Source organism: Parasteatoda tepidariorum, chromosome 10, assembly GCF_043381705.1.
Source record: "Parasteatoda tepidariorum isolate YZ-2023 chromosome 10, CAS_Ptep_4.0, whole genome shotgun sequence".
NCBI lineage: Eukaryota > Metazoa > Arthropoda > Arachnida > Araneae > Theridiidae > Parasteatoda > Parasteatoda tepidariorum.
This window is the reverse complement of record NC_092213.1, coordinates 23,482,937-23,508,520: the sequence shown is the minus strand read 5'-3', so window position 1 is coordinate 23,508,520 and position 25,584 is coordinate 23,482,937. Positions and strand designations below refer to the sequence as shown.

Genomic DNA, 25,584 nt, shown 5'->3' with positions numbered 1-25,584 from the left:
ATGAGATCATAAGAAACAATGTATATATATATTATGATAGAACATGGTGTCGCTAATAATATTCGATTGAGCGAAAGTCTAGGAAAACCCATGCAGATTCCGATTTAGCGTCTCGCTTAAAAAACAGTTGCAAAAACTGACCATTACTGACTTGCGGAATAAAAAAAAGGTTTATTTTAATAATTATTAGCACAGTTCTTCGAAGTAACACCAGTCGACCTTATTAAGTCTACAGCAATGCAGGTACGATTCCTGAACGCAATTGAAGATGCTTAGAAGTTGTACTTTTGATGTTTGCTGAAGACTATCTTATGCTATGACTATTCACGACTGGCCCCCACTTTTCAGCCCCCCTTAGATTGAAAAGCTTGCTTGATTTTTCGCAATTTTTATTCTCCCAACGAGTTTGCGATTTCATGTTCTATGGCAAATTTTCCATAGAACACGAGATAAAAGAAATCGTGATATCTTTTACTCCTTCTTTGAATGTTTCGGCTGACTATCGGAGCAACCCGAATTTGTATTATAAAGGTACATATTTTGAAAATTATTATAAAAATTCACAAATAGAGATTTTTTTTTCTTTATACAAACAGTAAATTTTCTATTAAATTCTTGGTTCCCTCTGATAAAATCAATAATGAAATAATTTTGCTATCACTTTCTTTCTCCTGAAAATAAAATATGAAATTTTTAAAGTACAGTCGGAGCGAGAGTAAGTAATTAGAAGTAAAAGTACTTAATTTACATCACATTACAATTTTATTACTCTGCAGAGGGGGTGGCACGACTGCTCTGGTAGCATGACGACGCGCGCGCAAGGATGGGCTTTTCACGATAGAACAGATTAATGAGAACTGACACCGCACGCTCTTTGTATCTTTGCAAACTGATCAAAGTGGTCATCCACCTTCTTACTGACCACAGCCAATGATGCTTGACTTCCATGATCTACCATATCAATGGACAAAGTGTCACCAGTGAAGCAAGGCACTATGGGCACAATATTTAGCACTGTTAGCGCATGCGTGAATTGCATAAGCGTGAGATCGCATATGCGAATCGCATGCGATTAAAATATTCTTGCTCTCAATGACATGACAATGAGTTTTTTTTCGAAATTTATAATTATTTGATATATGAATTCCAATGGTATTTTTGAATTTTTTTTCAAAAATATGATAAATGCGCTTCGTTTTTTAAGACCCGATACGTTGATTGATGAATTTCGTCTTTATAATTTGCAAACCTGTATAATTTAGTTTGCTTCGTAATGATAATCATCCTATCGACGATATTGTTTCAAAACGTTTCAGCATTTAAAAAAAAAAAGCCGCATTTTTTAACACTTAAAAAATAATAAGCCTTTAACTAAAAGGAGGTAAAACACCGAAGTCAAGCCTCATTGGCTGCCGTCAGAAAGCGGGTGGGTGACCACTTTGATCAGCCAGCGTTGGGCTCGAGGGTGTGCGGTATCGGTCCTCGTTTAACCGTCGCACCGTAAAGTTCGTGCGCACGATGGGTTACCAAAGCACGGGAACTATCCCCTATACAATGGATCCTCATGGATGTTACCCAGACCGTCGCCATTTGCCCATTGTGCAACTCTAGTGTTACGTAAATAAAATACCTACCACAAATATTGTGTTGAGAATGATCCGAAGACATGCCATCACAATTTTGATCCTCTGCAGAGGGGATGGCAGCCCGCGTCGGTAGCCAGACGACCTGCACGCGAAGTTGAGCACTTTACGATAGAACAGTTTAACGAGGACCAATACCACCCACTCTCAGTCCCTACGCAGATTGATCCAAGTGGTCACCCACCCATACACTGACCTCAGTGATACTTGATTTCGGAGCCGCGTCTTAACGATCAGTCCACTGCGGAACCCCTACCACATATTAGAAACAGGTTTTAGAAAGTTAGGTCAAAGCTAATTCTAAATTGCAGATGAGATCATAAGAAACAATGTTCGTATACAGAACTTTTGTCAACGGATTAAACTCAACAATTTTTTAGTATTCATTTTTATGCTTATTAAAACAGCAACTGAAAAATCTGAAACAAAGCGTTATTAAATGACCAAGAGCTAGGTTCTATATTTTGTCTAAAAATTTACACATTCGTCTTTCACGTTGGTTTGTTTACCAAGCGATTACTTTCTAATTATACTTGCTGATATATATTTATAGTTTTTGACAGAGTTATATTTTATCGTATATGTTAAAATTACTCTTAAATTTCACTCTTTTGTTAAGTAAATACTCTCAGTAATAAAACACTGGTGTTTTTGTCAATGCGAAATTTTTCATTTTTAGTGTAGATATATATGCAATGGGTATTCCTGATGAAGAAGGCGTTGATGATATTGAAGATTTAGGACAAGTTAAGTTATCAAGTCCTGTAAATAAAGTGAGAAGGAAGAATGAGCCCAAAGAAGAAATTTTTGCAGACAGTATAATACCTGGTAAGTGATAATGTATTATACTATTATTATTTAAACTGTATTAAGGAATAAGTTTAAAGTTTTCGCACTTGATTTTTAAAAGTGCTTGCAAGGTGAAAATAATAAACGAGTGTAAATGTATGATAATGTCAGTTGTTATGCGACACAGTTTAATTATTTTGAAAAAACATTACGTAGGGAAAATTTGGGTAAGACCAGCTTGTGAACATTTGAAAACTTGATGTTGGAGCTAAGCTGTTTGACCTAGAAACTGTCAAGTTCAATTAAGATATTCATTGTTTAATTGTGTGCTAATTTCTGAAAAATCTTAGATATACTACTGTTTTTCGTAATTGAATTTTTTTTTTTAGAAAAAGCCAAATATCCAGGTCTTACTCTCATTAGTGCGATAAGATAGGGTACACAAGTTAACTCCATACTAAATTTAGAAATACTAGAATATCAGTAAAAAAGTAGCAGACATTTTATATGGCAATTTAAGAGGCGTGCAATAAAATTTGTCCTGGGCCTGTGAAACATTTGTTAACCCTTGGATGTAGTTATCTTTCTCGGCTGCACTACAGCTTTCCTGGGCCTAGTATTACATCAAGGAGTTGGTGGGAAAACTGGGTTTTTAACTGGTCTTTCCCTGAGAGCAGAGGTTATCAAAACATAACAGAATGTTGCTGTTATTGCATCTAAATCCTTATTGTTTGTTAAGGTATGAATTTTTAGTAAACGTATAATAAGTTAGACTAAAAATAGTTTTTGCATCTGTAATGATCAATTAATAATCTGCATATATGATATTTTACATTAAATACATTTATTTGAATCCTGATGCAAAGTTTTGTTACAATCAGAATTGTCTCTAATTACAAGCAGGGAATCAAAAGATCATAGACTGTTATCAGTGTTGATTTTCTCAATCAAAATTTTATTAGAGACATGCTTTTCTGTCTCACTAATAGGTTTTTGTAAATTTCACCCAGTATCGAAAAATGTGTATAATCGAGAGAGACCATACATTTTTGTTTATAGATTCAACCTTTAAAAGGAAAATCTGTAGTTATCAATAATAACTTAATTTTTCACCTTAATTTTTTTCATGACATTTTACTGACTTAACTTATGTGTTTTTATTTGATTTCCAATTGCAGAATTAAAGTGCTAAAATAGGTCTAATGTAAACGAGTTATCTTAGTTTAGAATAATAAATAAGATATGTATGTTAATTAAAATAATAGATATTTTGTAATTTTTTTATTTCAGTTTTCATTCTTGAAGTTATTTTATGTAAAAATTCAAAAGGGACTGATGAAACTTTCTTTCTGATTTTATAGTTGCAATCTTGTATTTTATTTAAATGCATGAACTAAATTTCTTTAGAAAGTTGTTCTTAGTGATAAATTTTAAAATGCTGTTATCTTATCTGACTCCCGAGTTGCTATTCAGTCCATATGCTCTATACTCGTCCCATCTTCTAGGGATATATTGGACTGCCAATTATCCATTAAAAAACTGGAACAATTGGGAAAAGCGACTGTTCTGCACTGGGTTCTGGCTCATTGTGGGCTTAGTGGAAATGAGCGGGCAGACGCACTAGCGAAGAGAGGCACTGAGGTGTTGCAGCTCATGAATAATAACGTTTCTTTTTGTAATATGAAGTGACTTATTAAGAACAGAGTGTTTTCTTGATTTTATAGAGATGTAAGGACACGTACTGCTTCCAAAAGTTGGGGACATTTAGATCTGCTGAGTATTCCGGAGTATCCTCGACATGATGCGGTTGCGATGTTCAGACTTTCTACCCAGCATGACTGTCTGGCTGGACATCTATTTTCTATTGGTGTCCTCCCGGACCCCTTTTGTTATTTCTGTGGGGATCACGTCATCATGGATGGTCATCACATTTCGCACTGCAAAGCGCTGCGTGGGAGTTCCTTGGTCGAGCGATATTGGGAGGCTCGAGGCCGAATGAGACAATGACTATTTTTTTTTTCTTTTTTTTTTTTCCCCTTTATGTCAAGTTCTCTGCCATTGGAAATAAAAAAAAAATTTCTTTAGAAATTAAAAGTGTATGAAGTATTTTTAAATAATTAATGAAAAAAATTATATTTTATAGGATCTCAGAAAGTTTATGTAAAGACATGGGGTTGTGCTCATAATAGCTCCGATAGTGAATACATGGCTGGTTTATTGGATCAAGCAGGATACAGTATAACAGGTGACATTTTTCTTAATAAAAATATAAGTTTTAAAAATTGTTACACGGTGCAACATGTGCAGTATCATCAGGATAATAAAATGGCATGGATTGGAAAATCTCAGATTGTAAAATTCGATAAGTTATGTAAGTTGGTGAGAAAAGCAAAAAATTAGACTGTTAAAAGAAGTACTATGTTGCACTGAAACACATCTTGGTTTTAATAACTATTCTATTTGTGACTTTAACTGTTCTACCTAATTAGTATCATATCACACATGATTAATCTTGTCATTTTAATTTAAATAAGCATGGTATTTATTACTGTTACCTTTCCATTTTAATGGATATATTAAATTATCTTTGCTATTCCAGAGATATGTTATTGTAACATCTCTTTTGAAAATCCTCACTCAATCATTTATTTCAACATAATAACTGAAATATTAGTTTATATATTTGTTATTGCTATAAAAAACCCCTCTAAAATAAGTATTGAATATTTTTTGCACTTTCAAAACATAATATTTTCAGTCTCAATAAGTCATTTGATTTTAAAAAAAAGGTTCAAAAAGTTATTTAAACCATTATTTCACTGGATGTTGCCACATACTAAATGTAAATGTCATGAATCTTTATGAATGAAGCAAAAGTTGCACAACAACGGAATTTTTCTTGAGATGGCCGAAAACTAGGATAAAAACGTTAGCTTTTGAAATAATTAATACATTGAGCAAATTTGAAATAATTAAAGAACATTGATAATCAGTAGGTATAAATTGCACTGTCACTTGAAAATCAGCAGGTAAAATTCACTAGGTTAAAAGAACCCATTAACAATCCTTATAATCGTAGTTTTCTTGTTTGAAAATTTTATTCATTCTTTTTGTGAAATGGTTTGCTTTGGGATTTAATATTTGAGTTATAAAAAATATTTTTTTGCAGTTTATGGGCGTTTATTATGAAATAGCTGGTTAGAACCAGAATAATATTTTTAATAATGTATTTTTAATTTTACAGGGTACTTTATCGTACAAATCACATAAAAAAACAAAAAAAAAAAAAAAAAAAAACAAGTTGAGCTTTAATTTTTTTTACTTTCCTAAGTTTAATAAAAGTTGTCAATGTTTTGTTGAAATTACTTTAGTATTTTTTAGTTATAATTTTTTTTGTTTTTCTTGGTATTTTTGTGTAATAACAATTTATCGGCTTCAGCTTATAACATCAGATTTCAGTTGGATGAAGGGTGTATATATCATTTCATACACATAAAGTAATATCTTCTGATGATTTCAAATTTATTTATTATTTACTATCGTTGAAAATTCAAAACAATTCGAATCATAAAAGGTGTTTATTATATGATTTTCAGATGATTCTGATCTTGGTGATATCTGGTTATTAAATAGTTGCACTGTAAAAAATCCAGCAGAAGATCACTTTCGTAATGCTATCGAGGAAGGGAGGAAAAAGAATAAGCAAGTTATTGTTGCTGGATGTGTTTCTCAAGCTGCTCCCAAAACTCCTTATTTACAAAGTCTGAGTATGATTGGTGTGCAGCAAATTGATCGTGTAGTTGAAGTTGTGGAAGAAACGCTTAAAGGTATTTTTCTTTTCTTTTATTAAATTTTTTCATAATATATATATTTTTTACATAATATTAGGTTAAAACGTATCTGATATTTTAAAATATATATTTACTATATAATGACTTATATTTCAGATAGAATTTCAACCTTTCGGTGGGTACCAGACATAGCTTGCTTAAAAACGTTCCACTGACCAGTGAATTTGTCCCTTGTAGACTTTTTATAATTAATTTACACAAATAAAATTAAACTTTCGAAAAAACATAATAATGGGGAAAAAAATCAGTTTGCACAAAACATAAAGGAACTGTAAATTTGTTTTTAAGTGTTGCTAAAAATAAAGTTTAAGATAATTAACTGAGTTTAGATGTAACTGATAAACATTTGTCATCATTTTCAGATGCAGACATTTTCTTGTGGTATCTAGTTAACAAATCAATACCTAACAGTATATTAAATAGTACAATAGATATTACTGTATACTCATGTAAAAGTTAATTACTGTACTAATACAAAAGTAAATTTGAGCATTTTAAGGTAAGAAGTACAAGTCTTATTAACGATTCTAGACTACTAGAGTTTCTTATAGTTTCTTACTAAGTAAGCAATTCTCGTTGATCAATATTGAATATTTATGGGTTATTTTCTCAATTTGTTAACTTTTGCGTCCTTAAGCAATATTTATTATAAACATTTATTTTCTTTATTTCATGGTATGTTTTGCTCGAAATACTCACAAGGAGTTGAAAAAATATGCTTCAAATACATTTTGCTCTTAAATTGTATTTAAAAATAAAATATTGGTAAAATATCATTACTTTCCCATGTATAAGAAAAGACAATAAGAAAAGATGATTTTTATAAGTAACATTGTTCTTATGTTTTATAACATTGTTAATAAACATGAGAATAATAAGTTTTAAAATTTAAGAGCAAATTTCTGACAGCTATTTAATACTATTGAGATAAAATTGTTAACTATTATTGTGTTGTTTAGATAATTATGTATACATTTTGTTTTGTGTTTTAATTGCATTATTTAGAATATTTGCACAATTGCTTTTACTTTTTGTACTTCACTGTCACGTATGCAGTGACATCAAAAGTAGTCACTTTGAAATTTAAAATTTTTGTATCTTAATATTTTGATACCACATTATTTTATGATTATTAGTTTATATACAGTAATATTAGATCATATATTTCAAATAAATTAATGCATAAATAATAATTTAAATAATATTTTAAAGCACTCAGAATTGAAAAGGTTAAATTATTTTATTTTTTTTGGTCAGTTTTCATTTAAAAAATTGTGAGTATAAATAAGAATTTTGTTACTTTAAGAAACAAAACAATTTTTACGTATTAGAGAAATATGCAATTTCAGTTTTACTTATTTGTCTACGTTTCTTAATTTTAGAATAATTGTATGTATATAGGTAATAAAAAAAGATTAAAAATTGAACTTCTACCCAAGTAGAAAGTTTGCTAAAATTTTATTCGACTGTTTGGATGAAAAGTTTTTTTTTTTTGGTTGCACAGATAAAATAAACAAAAATTTAAATTATGTGTCATTCAAAAAATACCACCAAGGCTAATCTCTACTCATTTTTAAATTGTCAATAATTTAGAAGAAATATACAAATTATATTTTGAAATGTAAAACAAATAATGTCTATTAGGTTTATAAATTATTGTAGAGTAAATGGTATAGTTAAGAAGAAAAAAAATTATATATTGTCATTACTGTCCATCTTGATAATTACTGTCCTAGTACCCAAAAACACATTTTAAAATAACAAGCAAGAGTTTTGGTGTTTTAACTTGTGTGTGTGTTTTAAAATTTTTTTTAAAATATAAATATTGTGATTTTACTTAAGATAATATAAAAATCTAAGTGATACAAAGATGTTTTTACAATGAAAATGTAAAAATTCTTAATATTTCTTCAAATGTTTCCTTTAATTTACTTATTAATTACTGATTCATAGAGAAAAAATTAAATATTTTCTTATTTTTTTAAAGCATTAAGTGAAGGGACAGTAATTACATTTTTCCATGCAATTATAATTTAAAACTGTATCTAAATTTTTAATTTTAAACTTTTTTCATTGCTGGTCATTTTGTATACTTAAATGCATGGTTTTAATGTAACATTATCAATATAAATAAACTATGAGATAATATTTTGGGCAAAAGTTTTGAGGAAATCACCCACATTATATATTTTGTTATTGCCTCTTTTTAAGGTCATTCTGTTCAACTACTTGGAAGTAAAAGAGCTTCTGGTAAAAAACTTGGTGGTGCATCACTGCAGTTACCAAAAGTTAGAAGAAATGAACTGATAGAAATTATCCCTATCAATACTGGGTATAGTAACATCTTTTTTATAAATTGTTAGCTGTTTTATATCTTTTATTTCAGTAGTCCTGATTAGCACTTTTTACTTAAATTCTAATGTCTCTTCATTCATTGTTCTTCATTTATTCAATGTATCTTTTCTCAACATTTGTTTTTCCGATTTTCTTACAATTACACGATTTTTGTTTCATGTATGTATTTTTCAAAATTTAATTTCATCTGTTGCTATAAGTATTTTTATTGCTGTAATCTTATTATTAGCGATAAAACTAAAATATGTAATTTTAATGGTAAAATTTGCTACTTATGATCCATTATTTTAAATTTTACACAAATTGTTCAAAAAATCAAGAAATTGTTAGTTAATTTTAACTGCAATTACTGTCTAGAAGCAAGTTATGTTAAAATTACTTATGTTAAAATTATTTATTTTTTTGGTTCATTGTATCGTCCATTTAAATGAATTTCATTAATATAGTTAGTTAAATTTTAATAAAATCTCACTGAGGATATGCTAACAACCAATTTAAAATGTTTTAAGTAATTTGAAAAACAATCTCTTATCCTAAATATTCACTTTTCCAAAATATTTATTAAATATTTTTGCATAGGAAGAATATAATTTATGCTGGCAGGGCTGCCATTGGCAACTGAAAAGGTTACTAAATCGACTATTTTAAAGCAATAGCAACTAGGGCGACTATTTTAGTAGAAATATGAGTAAAAACAATTAATTTGCAATGAGTTGCGTAAAATCTGTGACTTTTTTAAGCCAATTAGCGACTAAAATTAAGAATAACATCTTGAGTTTCCCTCTTCCCCCACTTTTTTTTTTGCCGCACGTTTTCGTTTTATCCAAGCTTTATTCTTCCTCACTGATGTCAAAAGCAAGACAGACATGTTTAACCAATCAGACTAATAGAATTGGAATTCACACTGCGTGAATGCTCCTCATGTAATATCTCTGAGGATTACGTTTTTTCCCCTCTTATAATTTGAATGAAGTAGCAAAATAAAAAAAAATTGTCTTTAATTACACAAAATAGGTAGTTAATTTTTTTAGAGCGATTTACAATAGAAAAAAAGGTAATGGTGATATTCGTTTTGTCGAATTGGGATCGTAATTTTTTTGATAAGCTTTAAATTTGGAAATGCTTCAGTTAGAAAAATAAACAAAATAAAAACTTGATAGATAAATTAAATTGCAATATTTCTTTTTCTTTTCTTCAAATGTCTAAACTAAGCAGCTGCAAATTAAAGCCGAGAAAAGAAATTCGAGTTTTAAATTCACCTATTCTGTAGCAAATAAAAATAAGACTCCCTGTTTTTATGTGTAGTGTGGCAGAATAAGGGTCCACAAGTAATTACAATTTTGGATCGGTTTGTTTTGATGTTCCGTTCGATTTGGAATATTGAAGTTTGCAGGGACCACAGACGTCATATTTCCCCTACTTTTTCCATTATTTCGGCACTCTTCCTTTTTTTTCTCCTGTTATATCCTATTTTTCTTATTTTTTAAAAAATCCTCTCATTTCTGCTTTTCCTTTTTTAAAATGCATAGTGACAGCCAACGAAACGAAATAATGACTCAAGGTCAAGTATTGCAACTGCACTTGTTTTCAGGGATGAGATTCTTCCGCAGATTTCCGCGGAAATTTTTTTGATTTTTGAACAAGTTAAAATATTTTATGAGGAATTTAATTTTCCGCAGAGCGAAAGCATTGAAGTCCTCATTCCTCCTTCTGAATTTTCTCAAAACATCATTTCCTTGGGATAAAACTGGTTGATTTTTATACAGGGATGAGATTTTTTCGCTTTTGCTTTTCAAATTTCAGCCTTTTTATCAAAAACTCGGATTCTCTAAAAGTTTTTTTTAAAAATAAATATCCCGCTTTTTTTTTTTTTTTGAAAATTCAATCGTTAAAATAAAATAATCATATTTATTTACGATTTTCAAAGATAAACAAAAAATTCAAACTACATCCTAGCTGCTAACCCACCCTTCCGTATTTTTACTTATTTTAGCTATTTTCTCTTCACAGAAAATAAGATTTTCCGTATTTTTATTCGTCCGCCGGATAGCTCGTATTTTTGCANTTTTTGAACAAGTTAAAATATTTTATGAGGAATTTAATTTTCCGCAGAGCGAAAGCATTGAAGTCCTCATTCCTCCCTCTGAATTTTCTCAAAACATCATTTCCTTGGGATAAAACTGGTTGATCTTTATACAGGGATGAGATTTTTTCGCTTTTGCCTTTCAAATTTCAGCCTTTTTATCAAAAACTCGGATTCTCTAAAAGTTTTTTTTTTTTAAAAAAAATAAATATCCTGTTTTTTTTTTTTTGAAAATTCAATCGTTGAAATAAAATAATCATATTTATTTACGAATATTTATTTACGATTTTCAAAGATAAACGAAAAATTCAAACTACATCCTAGCTGCGAACCCTTCCGTATTTTTACTTATTTTAGCTATTTTCTCTTCACAGAAAATAAGATTTACTGTATTTTTATTCGTCCGCCGGATAGCTCGTATTTTTGCAATTCAGACGTCATGACCCTGTGGTCTGGCATGAAAGTAAACGAAAAAATAAATAAATAAAATAATAGAGGTGGATTTGGGGTGAAAATATTTATTTGCTCATTCAATTAATCTTGTAAATTTTTATTTATTATGTCTAAGCAAAGACTATACAAACTAGCCTTTTAGAACTTCCAAGTCCAGTCTCTCGCGGTTTTAATATCCATCATCGATTTTCGTATTTACCTGATTTAAAAGTTGCGCAATGGGATTCTTATTTACGCTATTCAAACATCGTACATTATGATTCTTAGTTACGAGATTTAAAAATCCAATATTTCGTTTTGCATTTATGCATTTTTAAAATCGCAATTTTATTATCAAACATCGATTTTCGTATTTGCCTGATTTAAAAGTTGAATGTTGCGAGTCTTATTCAGGCGATTTAAATATCGTACATTGCGATTCTTATTTACGAGATTTAAAAATCCAATATAGCGATTTGTATTTACGCGCTTTTAAAACCCTATCATGTAGCGATTCGTATTCACGATTTTCGCATTTGCCTGATTTCAAAGTTGAACGTTGCGAGTCTTATTCAGGCGATTTAAATATCGTACATTGCGATTCTTATTTACGAGATTTAAAAATCCAATATAGCGATTTGTATCTACGCGCTTTTAAAACCCTATGTAGCGATTCGTATTCACGCGAGCTTAAAATCCTATGTCGTGACTCGTTATTGCGGTTGTAATATCAAACATCGATTTTCGTATTTATATGAAATCCAATCCAATATAGTAATTTGTATTTACGGTTTTCAAAACCCTATGTAGCGATTCGTATTCATGCGAGCTTAAAATTCTATGTCGTGATAAGTTTTTGCGGTTGTAATATCAAGCATCGATTTTCGTATTTATACGTGCTTTAAAAATGCTTGCTGTGATTTGTATTTGCGCAACTTGAAAATTATGCATCGTGATTCGTGTTTGCGTGCTCTAAAAATTACGCATCATGATTTGTATTTCTGCATATCTTAAAATTCTATATAGAGTTTCATATTCACATGATTTAAAAGCCTCATATCGGGATTCATATTCTCTCAATTTAAAATTAAGGCATGTGATTAATATTTATATATTCATACAAATTAAAATTAATCATCAGGATTTATAATCACATGGTTTACTAGTTTAAAGATCTCACTCTTTTTGTCAAATTTTTGTTTATATATATATATATATTCATTCTTGGATTTCCTCTTTTTTACTTTCTAGCTGCTCTCATCCCTGTGTTTTTCAATTCATTAATTTTGAATGAGGGTGTGAGGAGCAGAACGCGGTAGAACGTGAATTTTTATTAGTTCGTCAGCTTCTGTGTCTGCTTGCCAATTCATGTTTAACTCATGAAGCCAATTCATGAAGCTGATGAAAAATTATGAGTAACAGAGAGAGAACATGAAATTGAATTGGTTAGAATTTATAAACTTGTTCATGAAAGGAAAACAAATTTAATTGATTTCTATACTGAAAGCCCCAAGAAAATGTTAAGAAAATAATAAATTTCACATTTTATACAACATAGTTTGTATTTTTCCCACTTCATTTTCAATCATAAAATTCATAATTTTAATTTATTTGTACCTATATAATAATTTTCCTTTCATATTATTGTTGAAAATTATTTAAGTACTTTTGGAATGCATATTTTGTTTATTATATGCAAATTTTTATTTTATGGTAAAGTTTTATGGTTTATTTTATGGTATGGTATGAAAGTAAACGTCATTTCTACTTCATTTTTTATAATGCCTAAAATTTTTAGTCTCAAGCTTTTTTTTTCAATGCATTTTTTTTAATTACAACTATTGTTTCTTATATAATATCTGAAGCCTTATGCCTCATAAAGAATAAAACTAAAAATAGATATTTTTAAAATGTTCAAATATTTTGGAAGTTTTCTACAGCAGTTCCTTCAGCATTCCTCTATCTATATATTGTTGGTAAATCCACAAATAAGTGTACATTTTTTATAAAATATGAGTATCTAACTGCAGATTATTTGAATTTCATGCTATACAAATGNTTTCTACAGCAGTTCCTTCAGCATTCCTCTATCTATATATTGTTGGTAAATCCACAAATAAGTGTACATTTTTTATAAAATATGAGTATCTAACTGCACATTATTTGAATTTTATACTTTTATAGCACAAATAATTAAAATTATGTAAGAGGAGGATATGATGTTGGCACCTATTTTATATATCTTGGAGGCTATTTAGGAGACTTTTTTTCATATATGATGCAACTAAAGCAACTATTTTTCTTGTTTTCATCCAGTGGAAGCCCTGTGCTGGCAAGTAGAGCAGATTTATTAACAAACATCTAGAATACAAGGAACATGGTAAATGCTGCTTCCACTCGAAAGGCATGAATTATACCTATATAGTGCCTACATACTATTTAACCTATAAGGAAACGGAAATGACGTAAGAGAATGTTCAAGAAACTTCTAAAACATTCCATAAATAATAACTAAAATTTTAAATTACTTATGTACACATTGAAATGCCTCTGAAATCTTGGTAGAAATCGGCAGAACTTGAGGGATCAAATTCAGGAACTCCGACTTGCCAAGTGAGTTCCTTTAGCCGCTTGGCCGTGCCAACATGTTTCGTGCCAATATAATTATCCTGAATATTCCAAACATGATTTTCTTAAATATTCTAAATATAAATTTATAAAATATTCTTAATACAAATTTCCAAAAGATTCAAAATGTAAATTTATAAATATATCTTAAAGTTGCATGTATCGGAGATTAATTATATTTAAAATTTAGTATGTTTTGAGTTCATATATGAGAAATTTATATGCTATGATGAATAATTTTCTGGGTAATAGCTTATTGATTTTAACTAGTGCTATAATTTCAATTGCAGTTGTTTAAATCATTGCACATACTGTAAAACAAAACAAGCTAGAGGGAACTTAGCTAGTTATCCAATTCAAGAAATTGTTGATCGTGCAAAGCAAGCAATAGCAGGTACTTCTTTTTATTTCTGCATTTGAAATGTATTTAATTCTAAGTATAAAGTATTTTTAATTAAATTAATTTTTGTACTGGTTAGTCATGTCAATTTATATTTTAATAGATAATGAAAGAAGAAACGATGATATTTTTAATTGACTTCTTTAAATTTTTGTAGTTTTTAGAATGTTTTTAAACTGTATTAACTTGATCTTTAGCTTGACTTTTTTACTAATTAATTTTATTTGTCTTTTTCCCCTTACCTGTGTTAAATTATTTTGCTTGAAGACCTTGACAAGAACTTTTTGCTGAATGGAATCTTGTTAGTGAATAGAAGGTGTATTGCAAAACTGTGTCTCAATGAAAAATTTTCTGATAAATATAGTTTTGAAATAATATTGCTAGATAGGGGAAAATTATTGTGAAGAAGGTGCTTCAATATTCTATTAAAAAAATATTCTGTTTTCATTCTTTTGACTATATTGAACTGGAATCGCAATGAGCGGTAAGAAACATACATAAAATCTATAGATATTTTTTATTAATTTGAAACCCACCTTCTTTGTTTTTAGGTTAAAAGAGAAAAGATAGGTAGATTTTTACTTTTATTTATGTGGAGAAGTTTTTTATTTATATTTAACTTGTCAAAATTTTCTGCTTTAAGTATATATTTTTTCTCCTTTTTGTATTTTATAAATGGAATCTGGTTATAGGTACACTCTTGCTAGAATATCATCAACTAGAGACCTAATTTTAAAGTAATCATTTTAAGAATAACCAAAATATTAATACAATTTTTAATGGATATTGTTCAGGTAAAAGAATAATTAAGCCTTTGTTGAATTCACTAAAGTTATCACGGTTGTATTCATTAAAGTTATTACTTTCGAACTCATTCGGATTGCATTGATATTTGATTTTCTTTTCCTTTTTAAATCATCACAATGATTTAAATAGTATAATGCTGTGAAACTTTGATTAGAAGTGTGAAGCAACTGGGATCTTTCTAAAAAGAATTTCTGCTATTTTGGTACTTTAAAAATAAATTTTGTTAGCTTTTGAATGAAAAAATATGTTTGAAATTTAAGTTTTGAGGCCATTCAAATATTTTGTAAGAATCTATTTGGTAATATTGTGCTTCTCTCTTGTGTATGGTCTTTGTTTTCTAAATGTAATATATTTTGCAATATACTAGAATTTTTCGATAATTGTGGAAATTTAAATTTTTATATATTTAAATAAAAAAAATTTTTTGTCAGGATGCAATATTTTTTTTTAAATTTTGAAATTTTTTTTAAGTTAATTCTTTTTTAATCATTATTAATAGTTAAATTCATGTTTCAACAAATTTTGAAAATTATTTTATGCTGCAGTGTAGGAAAGTGCATCTAAAACAGTCAATACTACATTTTAAGATTAAACCAAAGTTTAAGAAAAACGAACTTATTGAAACTTCAATTTTAAATTTAGTTTATGTTTTAAATTATAATGCACAAAACAATCATTTGCTTCACCATTAAATCAAATTCACTGTTTTTCTTCATATTTTTTTTCTCCATAAACAATGTCTGCAGTATAGTAAAACTGTCATCTTTTATTTAATTGGAAAAGATATGCATTTCATTTAATTATTCTTTTTAACTGCTTATTCTAATCATGTTCTGAAAATTATTCTATGTTTTTTAATACTGAATAATAATACTTTGCAGAGGGTGTCAAAGAAATTTGGATAACTTCAGAAGATACAGGTGCCTATGGAAGAGATATAGGGGAAACACTGCCAAAATTGCTTTATCAATTAGTAGAGGTAATACCAGATGACTGCATGCTTCGGCTTGGAATGACAAATCCACCATATATACTAGAGCATTTAGAAGTATGTATTATGTAGTAATAATATCCTAAATATTTTATTACGTAAGCAATTTACCAACTAAAATTTTTTATGGGTTTTTTTGTTTGGATTTTATAATCATACCTTAAATATTTGGATACTATAATCAACTTGTACTTTTTCTTTTTGTATATTATGTAATAAAAAGTAATGAAATTTTTATTGATAAAATACGGAATCTGTAAAAATGGTTAAAGATTTCAAAATACACTTTATTGAGCTTTTATGGACAGAAAACTATTTTATTTGTTTGGTTCAAATTTTGTTTTTTGAAATTGCATAGTTTAAAATGATATAAAAATATGCACATCTTACATTAAAAAATTTTTTTTTACCGTTATTAAATGAAATGATAAATTTAAAAAAGAAAAAAAGAACATTTTTTTTTAATTAGTTTGCTCTGAGGATAAAAAAGTTTATATATGATAAAGTACAAATTAATGTTAAGGTGCCCAAATTTTAACTGCATTCAGACTAAATTATTGGAACCATATTTTCTAGATATTGTCTTATCTATGTTTTTTTGGAGATAGTATGTTTTTGTGTCCAATTTCGTAACTTAATTAATAGTTAGTACTAATTACATTTGAGGTCACTCTTTGAACCTTTGAGAATGAAAATTAGAGAAAATCTGATCATATGAATAAAATTTTTACATAATATTATTTTTTTCTTTGGCACATTGATACATTAATTATGGATTCATCAATGGTGATAAAAAAAATGTATGCACTGTAAATATTACTCTGCCTTATAATTAACAAATTTAACTATTGTTTAATGCAAAATAGTTACTATCTTTTAACTAGTAAAATTATAACAAAATTATTTTCTGCTTTAAATAATTTTTAGGACATGTCAAAAATTTTGGCCCATCCACGAGTGTATTCTTTCCTGCATGTCCCAGTTCAGTCAGGCAGTGATTATGTCTTGGGAGAAATGAAACGAGAATATTGCATAGATGATTTTAAATTAGTTGTTGAATTCCTAAGGAAAAGGTAAATTAATTAACTTATATTTAAATAAGTTATTGCTATTTACATTATTTAATCATTGTATTTTGGAGAAAAAAATGTAATTATAACTTATGCAGGGTGCATAACCAAATTTTTTAAACAAAAAATAAGCTCCTTTTAAATAATCCAAGTGAATAATCCTCAATTCAAGCTCAAGGAATGTGGTACCAATCTAGAAAAGAACAGTGTAGAATATTATTAGCTTGCCAGTGACAAAGAGGATGGTGCTTCGCTGATACACTCTTATAATGCCCAATTTTTCTGGTTATTTCATTGTAAGGTTTATAAAATATTTTCAGAATTTACTTGAATTCTCCAAAATTTATTATTGAACTCTCTTCCACTATATAATATATTGCAGCACTCAAAGTGGTTTACATCTCTGCTATTTTATCTTTCATGTGATCTTCTTATTTGTTACAATTTTATTTCTAAACTAGACTTTCATTACTATTTATTTTTAATTAGATTTTATTATGTATTACTTTTTCCTCTTTTGCTGAACTTCCTTATCCTTATTTAGTATTACAGTCAGCTTCTGTTCCTCGAAAGTTTGTAATTTTCTCTCATTAGATGCAGATTTGAAACTGGCAAAAATGCCAGATTTAATATTTATGTCATTGCGTATTTATATTATTAAGTTTGACATGTTGGCATTTTTTAACAATTAGATAAAATTTTTACTTTCCAAACATCAAAATTCATTGTTATTTTTATTTTTTAAAAAATTATAATTAAAAAAAAAAGAAACAAACATCTTTATGTGAAATCTTTAATATTATTGTGTATATTGTTGAGAAAATGTCAAAGATTAAAAAAAATTCCTTTTTTTAAAATTATTTTTGGCACTCTTGTCCTATCTTTGAGTAATTCATACCATTCTTCTTTATTAACTATTTTTAGGGTGTTATAAATTGTCCACAGATGTGGAAAGCTACATAAATTACAATTGTCTCCATGCCGACCGGACTGTTGTGTAGTGGTCAGGAAGCTGACCTCACATCGGAAAAGTCCTGGGTTCAAATCCCAGTCAAGACATGAATGTTCTTTCATTCTCTGTCCTTACTGTGAGAGCAACGTTTTCCCACCTAATATGGTGCCCTGAAAGAGTGGCCAAAAAATTTGCCCTACTGACACTCGAATAACGAGTGTCAATCGTGTTGGCATTGAAAAAAAAAATTTCATAATCGCTGTATGTCCACAAAATTTTTCTTTTTTAGGAAAATGACTTCATTTACAATATAATATTATCTATTCTGTGCTGCTTCATCTTCTTTATTAACTCTAAGAATTTTTTTCAAATTTGTCCTCGACTGTCTCTCTTTATTGCTGATAGTTTGAATCCGATGGTCAATATAACTAGGTATATACCAAACTAGTCAGATCCAAAACAGTGTTGACCAACTAGCATTAAACCTATAAAAACTGCTCAACTTTTTGACTGAGGAAAGCTAGCTGAAATATTCAATGAAAGCGCTGTACCCTGTTAAGCAACCCAAACCAAATTTTTACAGAACTAAGATAAAGTTTGAAGGAATGTTCAGTTTCTTGACTAACTGCACTTGAATGAAATTTAATGATCTGTATGATGTTGAATATGAATATAAAGTAAATTAAAATTTTTACTGTAATAATTGGAAGAAAAAAAATTAATAAAAACAAGGAAGAAAATAAAAAATGCATTATTTCTCCTTTCCTTTTCATAAAACCTTCTATGTGAAGATGTTAATTTAGCATTAGGCGATTTCTAGTTTCATTAAAGCCCTAACAACATGGTAAAATAAAGAGAATTCCTACAACTTTAAGTCTGTGATGTATCTAAACTTTATACTGGTGTGGAAAAGGGCAACAAAGACATGTTAACGGAATATAATATTCTCCAAGTTTTATTTCGGAAGAAAAATGCAAGAATTATAATTTTATTATTTGACCCCTTTTCTCGTTTAAGTATCACATTTTTTTCAGTTTTTGATAAATTTATTTATACACTTTTACTGTATCTTATTGTTTTAACTAAACATTCTTATTTAATACTACTTTATTTTATGTTCTATAGAGTTCCTGATATAACTATTGCTACTGATATCATTTGTGGCTTTCCAACAGAAACACCAGAGGTAAGAAATTGTATTTTTTTCAACTTTTTATTTAACATATAACTTTTATAAACATAAATTTATTGCTTTTTCTATTTTCATTGTAAATTGACAAAAATAATCAATATTTTTTTCAGTTGTGATTTTAGTATAGACATTTTCCTTCGATTCAGTTGAATTTGTCTAACTTCATTTATTGCTTCTTAAACTATTTAAAGTTGTGAAGAAAGATAGAAAAAGGAATGTTAAATAACTATATTTACAAATTATTATTTTTTATTCTTAGTTAGATTGTGTATTATAGCGAGCATGTCTTAAAAAAAATTAGTTTGATAATGTTTTGAAACATGAGAAAAGTCCCTAAATATGATTTATACCCCCTTTTAACTGCCTGAGGAAAAAATTCATTGTAAATAAGCAAGTTTCTTTAATAGGAGCTCTCAAAGTTTTGCAAACGTCAACTGATATTTTCTATGCAGATACAAAAGTTCATAGAGAGTTAAACAAATAAAAAAATTATATATAAATCATTTGAATGGATTCACATATTTTTTGAGAGTCAAACTGTGAAAAAAGCCGAATTACATACTATCAGTTCCAGAGTGCTATTCTGGTAAAATAATAATTACATCTATAGTTTTATTATTCTACACTGTAAATAGGGATCATAGGATTAGTCTATTGTTGTAGGAGTGTACTAGCTTTTAACGGAGCCTTCTCTATATAAGGATGGCTGTAAATTGTATCGAATTAGCAGTAAATGATTCCTAAAACAAAGTATATCCTGTACAGAAAACACCTTCTGGTGATACACTCAATCATCTAAAAATTGGCCATCAGGAGTTTAAAACTATCTCCAGTTTTAGTTACCTTTGTTAGCTATCTAAATACAACATTACCTCTGAAATCCTATGTTTTATGTCCAACAAAATACTTTTTGGATTTCACACTTTATTAAGATCTCACTTTCTCTCCAGAAAAAAAAAAGTTTCTAATCTATAAAACTCTTAATAGGCCAGTTCTGAGCCGTGGTGATTCAGGGGATAGAGCATTTGCCTTTCAATCAGATGAACTGGGTTGGAATCCCAGCGATGGCTGGTTGATTCGAATGCCGCTCCCGGCTCGCACTGGTGTAAAATATCCTCAGTGGTACACAGTTAATGGTCCCCTTGCAGTCAGTCTTACTGTTGGAGGTTTTCCTCTCCATATAACGCAAATGCGAGTTACTTCCATAAGAAAGTCCTCCACAAAGGGAAATTTCTCCCAATATTTTATCTAGGAGTTCCCTTGTCTCCTAGATTAGGTTTAAAATTATAAGGCTACGAGGGTGACCAATAATAGTTTAAAGTTGAAATCGGGTGGGTTGGTCAATGGCAGTTATAAAATAAAATAGGCCAGTTTCAATGTACATTTTATATATCAACCAAAAACCTGGCTACTATCTAAAAATTGAGAGCACAAAATAAGTTTTTGAAAAAAAGGTTTTCAGAAGCATACTTGGCAGTGTTAAAGAAATATACTTCTGGTGAAAACGTTTTAAATTGGAAATTTGTAGAATATTTAAAGAGCCTAATATCTTCAAGAATATCAAAATTAAAACAATTAACTCAGTTGCTAATATTGCCAGAATGGTTGAAAAACATCCGTAATTCCGATTCTATAGAATCAGATTTTAAAATGATTGGGATAAAAGTTTGGCAGTTTAGGTTAAAAAATAGGTTTTCCTAGAGGAATCTTCAACAGAAGTACTTAGCTCACCAAGTAATGCCAATATTATTGAGCTTTTATTATTTGCAACTAATATTATTGCTCTTATTTTCTTTTTGTAGGATTTCCAGGAGACATTAAATTTAGTGAAACAATACCATTTTCCAGTTTTATATATCAACCAGTTTTTTCCCAGACCTGGCACTCCAGCTGCAAAAATGAAAAAAATTCCTGGACAAGAGGTAAATATTCTTTCGATCAAAAAAATTATGTGATTTATTTTTAATATTGATCAATCCATTTTTAATTGAACCATTTCATATTAAAGTGGCATCCTAATTTTGAATAATGTTTTTTTTTGCAAATCTTGTGGTTCTTAAACATTTAAATAAGTGATTCTCCTTTGATTTGTGTATATTCATTATGAAGATTGAATCATTGCATTATGGCTTTTAATTTTTTTATTGCTATCAGCATTGTTTCATATTTCTCTTCCTTTGATTATCTGCACTTTTCATAGTTTATTTAGGATGGTGTGAATTATGTTTTAAGTTGAATGAAATTTTTAAATAGTAAACATTTTATACTTACTATTTTAAATTGTTAATAATCAGACAAATTTATGTTGTTTTATTTGTTTATTGATTTAAATATTTGAGAAGATTAAAAGAACACTAAGAATTTTTAATTTTTTCTGTTTTCAACTATATGAATCATCCCATCGTATACCCGATAAGTGTCATTATGATCTTTCTTTCCCTGTAAATGTGAAACATTTCTGTTCTCCTCTTACATTCTTTTTATATATTTAACTAACGTAATTGTTGTTTAAAAAGTCTTTTACATCCCCTCCCCCCCCAGTAAAGGATATAATTCTGAGTTTTTTCAAATAAGTCTATTGACTTCATTTTTTTTTTTTTTTTTTAATTTCCCATCATTTGTATAAAATATGATTTTATTTCAGATATGCCACAGCTGTTTTGAAAAAAAAAGCTGAATTTTGTGTTGTAACTTAAAACTTTAGAAACATGTTATAATATAGAAAAATACTTTTTTTTATAAGTCAAACTTTTTAAGTTGTCTTACGATGCCATTACCTTTTGATCTTACAATTAGAATAATTTCTTATTAAGAGCTACTAATCTGAAGTGATTTAATATTTTGTTTAAAATTGTTATTTAGTTTCTTTTAATATATATAGTTAAAGAACTTCACTAATTTCTAAGGCAACTAAATATTTTTTTTTTAAAATGAATAATTTGTGACTTATGTTGGGAAGATATGATCAATCAAGTTCTCTTACTTGATTGATCATATCATTACATTATTGAAGCATTTTGAAAGATGCTATTTCTGAAGAGTCTTAAATTTCTGAAGCAACAAATTAAGTTACTTTAATCACATTTGTACAATTTATTTTAAATTTCTATATTTAAGTTTATGGTGGAAATCAGGTAAATAAAAGAAAATTCTGCGGAAAAGTGACTGTATTTGAAAAACAAAAAAAAACATTTTTTTAAAACATGATATTCAATAAAGAAATTTTTTAATGCATAAAAATAAGAATTTATTGATCTATTAATTTTGATATGCCAGTGGACTGAAGCTTAAGACTTTACACAGGGTGCGTACAGACTTCTTAGAAACTCCTTGTAAATAAAAAAGTCTCCAAGGAGTACTTGGAACTCCTTAGATTATTGCGTCACATTGACAAACTTTCTAAGTTCGCTGATGAATATGCTGTCCAAGCAGGGAAACTAAATGATATGACTTAGCTGTCAAAATATAATAGTTTAAGAAAAACTTTTTAAAAAAAAATAACAGCAAATAATTTTAATTTTACATGTAACAAGCAAACTTAATTAATAAATTACTTTTTTTTTTGTACAAAATGCCTTAGATTTTCTTATGTATTCAAATTTAAAAATATAAGATTGAAAGGTTTTTATGTTAATCTTTTAACATCTGTACTATGCACTCCAACAAGATTTATTAAAATATTTGAAGCTGGAAAATGCATTTATGTGTGAAATTATAACTTTATTTTTCTTGATGAAGTTTGACTAAGTCAAAATGTATTTCAAAAGGGCTAAAAATAAATATCTTATGCAAAATATAAATTTTTGCAAGTTCTTTATAATAACTGCTTTTTAATTTAAAAAAAAAAAACTGTCTAGTTATCTTTCACACAAAGTTTTTAAATTTTTAATAAGTCCTTAAAATTTTGACTCCTTGGATTTCTTTTTCTGATCTCTGTATGAACCCTGTTTACAATTTGTTTTTAATCGCAGGTGAAACAGAGAACTAAAACCTTGAGTGATTACTTCCAATCTTACACATGTTATGACAAGAATGTCGGTTGTACCCAAAAAGTTTTAGTCACAGAAGTATCTCACGATGGAGAACACTATGTTGGGCATAACAAATGCTATGAACAGGTATGTAGTTTATCGTTATTCAAAAGGATTAAAGTTTTGTTTTGAGAAACTACATAATCGACAAGTTTTTTTTTTTCATTGTTAAAAATTGTACTCTCTTTGTAAAAGCAATGATTTTTTTAAAATTTACAATATACAGTCGAACCTCGATTTCACAAATTTTTCGATATCTCGAAGAAGAAAAAAATTCCCTTAAAATTTCCTATACACTCAATGTTAAAAAAAAACTTGATTTCACGAATTTTTTTTCTAATCCCTCGATAACTTGAACTTTTTTTCCATAAATAGAGTAGATTTTTTTTCTAAAATTAAAAAAATATTAAAATTAAAGAATATCTGACAAGGCATGGAATGATGTGTCTTCCTCTAAGATAATGAATGGCTTCAAGAAGTCTGGATTCATTAAAGATCACGAAAGTAGTCAAACAATCAATATCGTTAATTCTGCTGAAAACTACACCGAAAATGACTGGAACAGATTGACCGGACTCGTGAAGCTTGATGACATGGAATTTCATGAGTTTGTAAACGTCGATGATGCAGTAACAGTGTGTGGTCAGTGGGATGACAATATCATCGCTGAAACGAAAGCTTCTTGTGAACTATCAGAAGAATAGGATGAGGAAATCGAAGATTTACCGCCCAATGTTACTAACAAACATGCACTTTCTGCAGTGGACACTGTTAGGAGATTTATTGAGAGGCAGCCGAATATGTCAGAGGAGACATTTAATACTATATTCCACTTAGAAAGTGTTATAGACAAACTTTCTTACACATCTCTAAAGCAAACAACAATTGAATCTTTTTTTAAATTAAAGTGCAAAAAGTGTTTTTAGAATAAATATGGAATAGTAAATAAGGTATGTAAAGAGCATTTTTCTTTATTCTATCATCGATAACATGCGATTTTCGATATCTCAAATTTTTTCTCCTCTCCCTTCAAGTTCGAGATATTGAGGTTTGACTGTATAATAAAATGTATGTTTTAAGAAAACAATGGATTTTTTTTAAACAAAATTTTATACTAAAATGCAAAAAAAAAACTTCCTCAATATGCAGTGGTTGGAACTAACATATTACAAGTGGCAAAAGCATTGTACGTGCATAATTTCGAAGTTTGTTGTGAAAAGCATTACCTATCAAAAAAAGTAGTGCAATATACATAATAAAAAAAATAGCTTAAAAAGATTCCCGTCGGCAACTAATCTTAACTTCTGTTTAATTAATAAAGAAATTAAGGTTCAAACAAGTACTTTTCAAACCTGACTAGTAAAAATCTTCATCATTGTAACATTTTGCCTTATAGCTCCTGATGTAGTATGTACAGTATTTCTTAGATGAAGTGAAAAAAATTTTAGCACTTAATAAACTTAAGCCTGTTGCACTAAACATTTTTTTAAATAGTTTTTAGAGCACCTCTAGAACTCAACACTGCAGAAAACTATAAAATAACATCCCCCTCCCTTTTCTAATAGACATATACGTCTATGTGCTTTAACTACACAATTAAAATATGTTCCTATCTATGATAAAAACGCAAAGTGAGCTTATAATATGAGAGTAGTAGAATGAGAGTGAAAAAAAATGCATTTAACTGAACGAAAATATTTTCACATGTTTTAAAATTTAGAAACCCTCTGAACTTCAGTCCGTTTTCCCCCCTGAACTTTCAGATACAGGATTTCCTGTATCGAAAAACCAGTTTGCAAGTGTTGCAATGGAAATGTAAAGCATAGTAGGAAAATTTCAGTTTGATGTTATCCAGGAGTTTGGGTGCTAGTTCTTAGACGAAGTGTAATGTTTGAGCCAAAACCATATCAGAAATTATGTGCACACAATCTTTTGACAGCTCAATGAGTTTATCTTAAAAATACCCAAAACATGAATTATAATATTACTAATGCTAACTATTCATATTTCTCCATAGGTATTAGTTCCTAAAGAAGAACAGTATCTTGGAAAATTCATAACAGTTAAAATAGTGAAAGCAGGGAAACACTACATGATTGGACAACCAGTATCTTCCACAAACAGTGAAGATTTTTATAAAGTTGCAATTAGAAACATTATATTGTTCTCAGTGATAATTTTAATAATTGAACTTCTTATAAAGTTATTACAGAATAAAATATTTTAACTTATTTATTTTGCTGGTTTCAATAGTTCTACATCATTTTATTTCTGATTTTCCTTTTCTCATCATATACCCTACATTTTATAAAGGAGTACTAGATAATTGAGAAAAATAAGCTTTTGTAGGTTTATGTATT

General features: G+C 28.6%; 1 protein-coding gene across 4 annotated transcripts; it reads left to right on the top strand.

Annotated features, from left to right (window-relative positions):
• The first annotated feature begins 1,955 nt into the window (after positions 1 to 1,955).
• LOC107445313 (threonylcarbamoyladenosine tRNA methylthiotransferase) lies at positions 1,956 to 25,459 on the top strand. Of its 4 annotated transcripts, none has more exons than XM_016059680.3 (12): positions 1,956 to 2,142; positions 2,323 to 2,471; positions 4,576 to 4,677; positions 6,029 to 6,259; positions 8,495 to 8,615; positions 14,072 to 14,175; positions 15,870 to 16,036; positions 16,907 to 17,052; positions 19,127 to 19,187; positions 20,996 to 21,115; positions 23,165 to 23,311; positions 25,242 to 25,459. In XM_016059680.3, exons 2-12 carry the CDS (start codon positions 2,339 to 2,341, stop codon positions 25,449 to 25,451), a joined length of 1,542 nt encoding a protein of 513 aa, XP_015915166.2. In that variant the 5' UTR covers positions 1,956 to 2,142; positions 2,323 to 2,338; the 3' UTR covers positions 25,452 to 25,459. The 4 variants fall into 4 exon arrangements, with proteins under 4 accessions (XP_015915166.2, XP_071043187.1, XP_071043186.1 ...); XM_071187086.1 differs by having other exon boundaries at positions 1,999 to 2,097; XM_071187085.1 differs by having other exon boundaries at positions 2,135 to 2,220.
• The last annotated feature ends 125 nt before the right edge of the window (positions 25,460 to 25,584 follow it).

Excerpts from the sequence above, each read along its gene's own strand:
- LOC107445313 (XM_016059680.3), top strand. The coding sequence starts at position 2,339 with ATGGGTATTCCTGATGAAGAAGGCGTTGATGATATTGAAGATTTAGGA. Across the intron at positions 16,037-16,906 it reads ATATACTAGAGCATTTAGAA|GACATGTCAAAAATTTTGGC; the intron begins GTATGTATTATG and ends AATAATTTTTAG. Across the intron at positions 23,312-25,241 it reads ATAACAAATGCTATGAACAG|GTATTAGTTCCTAAAGAAGA; the intron begins GTATGTAGTTTA and ends ATTTCTCCATAG.